Source organism: Gavialis gangeticus, unplaced genomic scaffold, assembly GCF_001723915.1.
Source record: "Gavialis gangeticus isolate Ggan-Ray unplaced genomic scaffold, GavGan_comp1, whole genome shotgun sequence".
Lineage (NCBI taxonomy): Eukaryota > Metazoa > Chordata > Crocodylia > Gavialidae > Gavialis > Gavialis gangeticus.
The window spans coordinates 52,354,500-52,357,298 of NW_017729031.1; the positions used below are offsets into that span (position 1 = coordinate 52,354,500).

General features: G+C 38.3%; 1 protein-coding gene across 1 annotated transcript in view; it reads right to left on the reverse strand.

Moving 5' to 3' along the window:
- LOC109301609 (ATP synthase subunit beta, mitochondrial-like) overlaps nt 1–2,305 on the reverse strand; it is a 32,902-nt gene extending 30,597 nt beyond the window's left edge. The window contains 1 exon segment of the mRNA XM_019522843.1: nt 2,281–2,305. Within this exon segment, the coding sequence (XP_019378388.1) occupies nt 2,281–2,305 (25 nt within the window).
- Between the last annotated feature and the right edge of the window lie 494 nt (nt 2,306–2,799).

Consider the following 2,799-nt stretch of genomic DNA (forward strand, 5'->3'; position numbering starts at 1 on the left):
TAGATAAAGTACAGGTCAAGTGGAATTATGGCATAGTGATGGAAGCCAAATAGGACCCAGGCTGAATTAGCCATTATTCTCACAGGAAAGTAGGTGGGATGTCAATCTGGGCTGAAGCAAAACCTGAGATCAAACCTACACTTGGGATACAGCCTTTGTCTACCCTGCAGCTACAAATACCCAAAGGACTACTTCAGCCATTCCATTGCTACTATTACAGCCCATGGTGTGAAGTAGAAAGTGGATGTCAGAGTTACCCAGTCTCTTCCCCCCTCCCGCCACCCCCCCCAATGCCTCTTGCCGTCTCCTTGGGCAGCTTTTCTGGACTCACGTGCTATAAAATATGTCATTGTGTTGATAACAATCATAAAGTCAAATTAGCTGGCATGGGGCTGACCACAACTGCCTAGTCAGGATAGACAAAGGGAAATTGTGTTTGCATTGTGTCAGCTAGTTATTGTCAACAGTTTAATAATGTTGAGATGACATGACACTAAACACAATTTGCCCTTTACAGGTCACTGAGTCATTGCCAGCACCCTGTCAGTCAACTTAGCTCTTCACAGATTTGTTTAAATATATTATAATTTTGTATTATAAAAATGTATTATAATTTTGTAGTTTTGTGAAAAACTATCTTGCGTTGTCTTGGACAGCAGAACCTTACCAATTTCACTGCATGGATGTTTCATTATTCACAGAGCAGGCCTGGCCTTAGGAAAGGAAAAAACCAAATCAGGTTTAGTATCTTTTGCTTAGAGTCAAAATGAATATTGTCCATTATAGCTTACTAACTTTTGAAATACAAGAGGTCTACAGAATTGAAGAACATCCTATTCACTAAGATTGTTTTCTGCCATGATAATTATCTCACTACAGCTGAAGGTTAATATATCATGCAGAACTTTGGGGAATTTCTTAATTTTAATTTAAAATGTTTTAGTGTTCAAGCCAAGTACTTTTAAAATAAAAATGAATAGCCTAATGATGGAATTTATGCTGTGAAAAAGTTCCTTCTTTTCCTGGATGTGCCACCAATGTTGGGGGGGAAGGAAAATAACATAGTAGGTAGGACTCTTCAAGCCCTGCCCAAAAAATAATCCTCCATGACTAAACTTAGCTACTATTCACAGATGTTCAAAGATATAGACATTTAAAATATGATCACATGTAATCCGCTCCCTTCTGCAGGGTTCAGATTCTGATCTGCAATAACACCAATATACAGAGGTGCTGACTTTTATTTTTGTCGGGAGGAGGGGGGTGCTAAAATAATGGACACGTGGAAAGTTGTATGTATTTCAGGTGACAGCCCTCTTCCTGAGGTGGGCCGGGGCCCTCAGGTCCCCTCATACTCAGTGCCTTTCCCGATATACAAACCAAACCAGGTTATAGTGTGTATGTCTTGGAGGCTTCACAGTGACCATCCAAATAACCTTGGTGTTACTGTTTTTTCTTAGGAGGGTCTTGCCAGCTCTTTTTTAAATTAAATTTAGGAAAAACTTAGGCAGGCATACTGTGGATGAGGTCTACGTATACTTGCTTGCACTTTGGAAAAATGGTAAGAGCATTCATAAAGTCCTGTGACAATCTGCAACCACTAAACGTTTTTGTTTTTATATCAGTGACAGAGCCTTTAGAATTCACAAACATTTAGTTTAAACTTTCAAACTAATCATTTCAATGGGAACTAGAGGTGCTGATCATAAGAGGTGCTGATCATATTTGCAAATCAAGCCACTTACATGTAGGAAAATGGTACAAGGAGTTGATATGATATCAGATATTTTAAGATTAAAATTACAAAACTTAACTACAGTTTTTATGGTCACACCTTCAGTGATGCATTCCACTCTGACAGGTCTACCTTGGAAATCGCTTCTTGACTCTGGGTGTCATAGTTTCATAATATAAAAAAGAAAAATTAAAAGCTACAGTTCAGAACACTTCTAGTTAGAAGAACAAGAAGCATCTTTCAAAGACTGTAGTCAGAGATTGAATAGTTATAACAGTAATGTTTGCTCACCTTCATAGTTCTAATATTTAAACCTTGAGTCCTTGCTGGATCAGCAGAGGTCATGTAGGACACAAAAGGGTTCTTCTGCCATCCCTATTTAACATGCTGTTTCCCAGAATAGCTACTCTGTTTCTGTAATGTAACTTTTGGGGGAGGACAGGATGTTGACCAATTATTGAACCTGCTGTCCTGGCCAGGAGAACCAAAGGACTGCATTCTGTATTGTCCCTACCCTTTAACTTGTTCAACCAGGGCAATCATACCAGGAGTGATAATTGCCAGCGTCATAGCTCTCAGGCTCATAAGAAGACACACACCTTGCCACATTCCACGGTGCTAATATAATCCATCATTTTATAAAGATTCACGTTATTCTCCACAATTGAAGTCTGAAATAGTTCATATAAACATAGAACACTTTGACAAGATTTATGTTATGTTACAATTAGGATTTGGCAGGATCTATGTCGGAAAACAGACCAAAGACATGACTACACAGTTTAGCTGTTATAATGAAGGTTGGCTAGGTGTGTACTGAAAGGTGGGTGCATTGGCATGAATGGAAGTGGGTGCATATGCAAATACCAAACTCTAAAACTCTTGGTTCAGAAGTGATACTTTATATTAAACCAACTAAAGTCCAAAAGCTTGGAAATAAATCTTTTTAAACTATTTTAGTTGGTCTAATCAAAAGTATCATCTCCAAACCAAAAGTTTTAGAATTTTGTATTTTTCTCTCTCAGACCAACATGGCTACAAAATAGATCCCTGAAATATGGAAG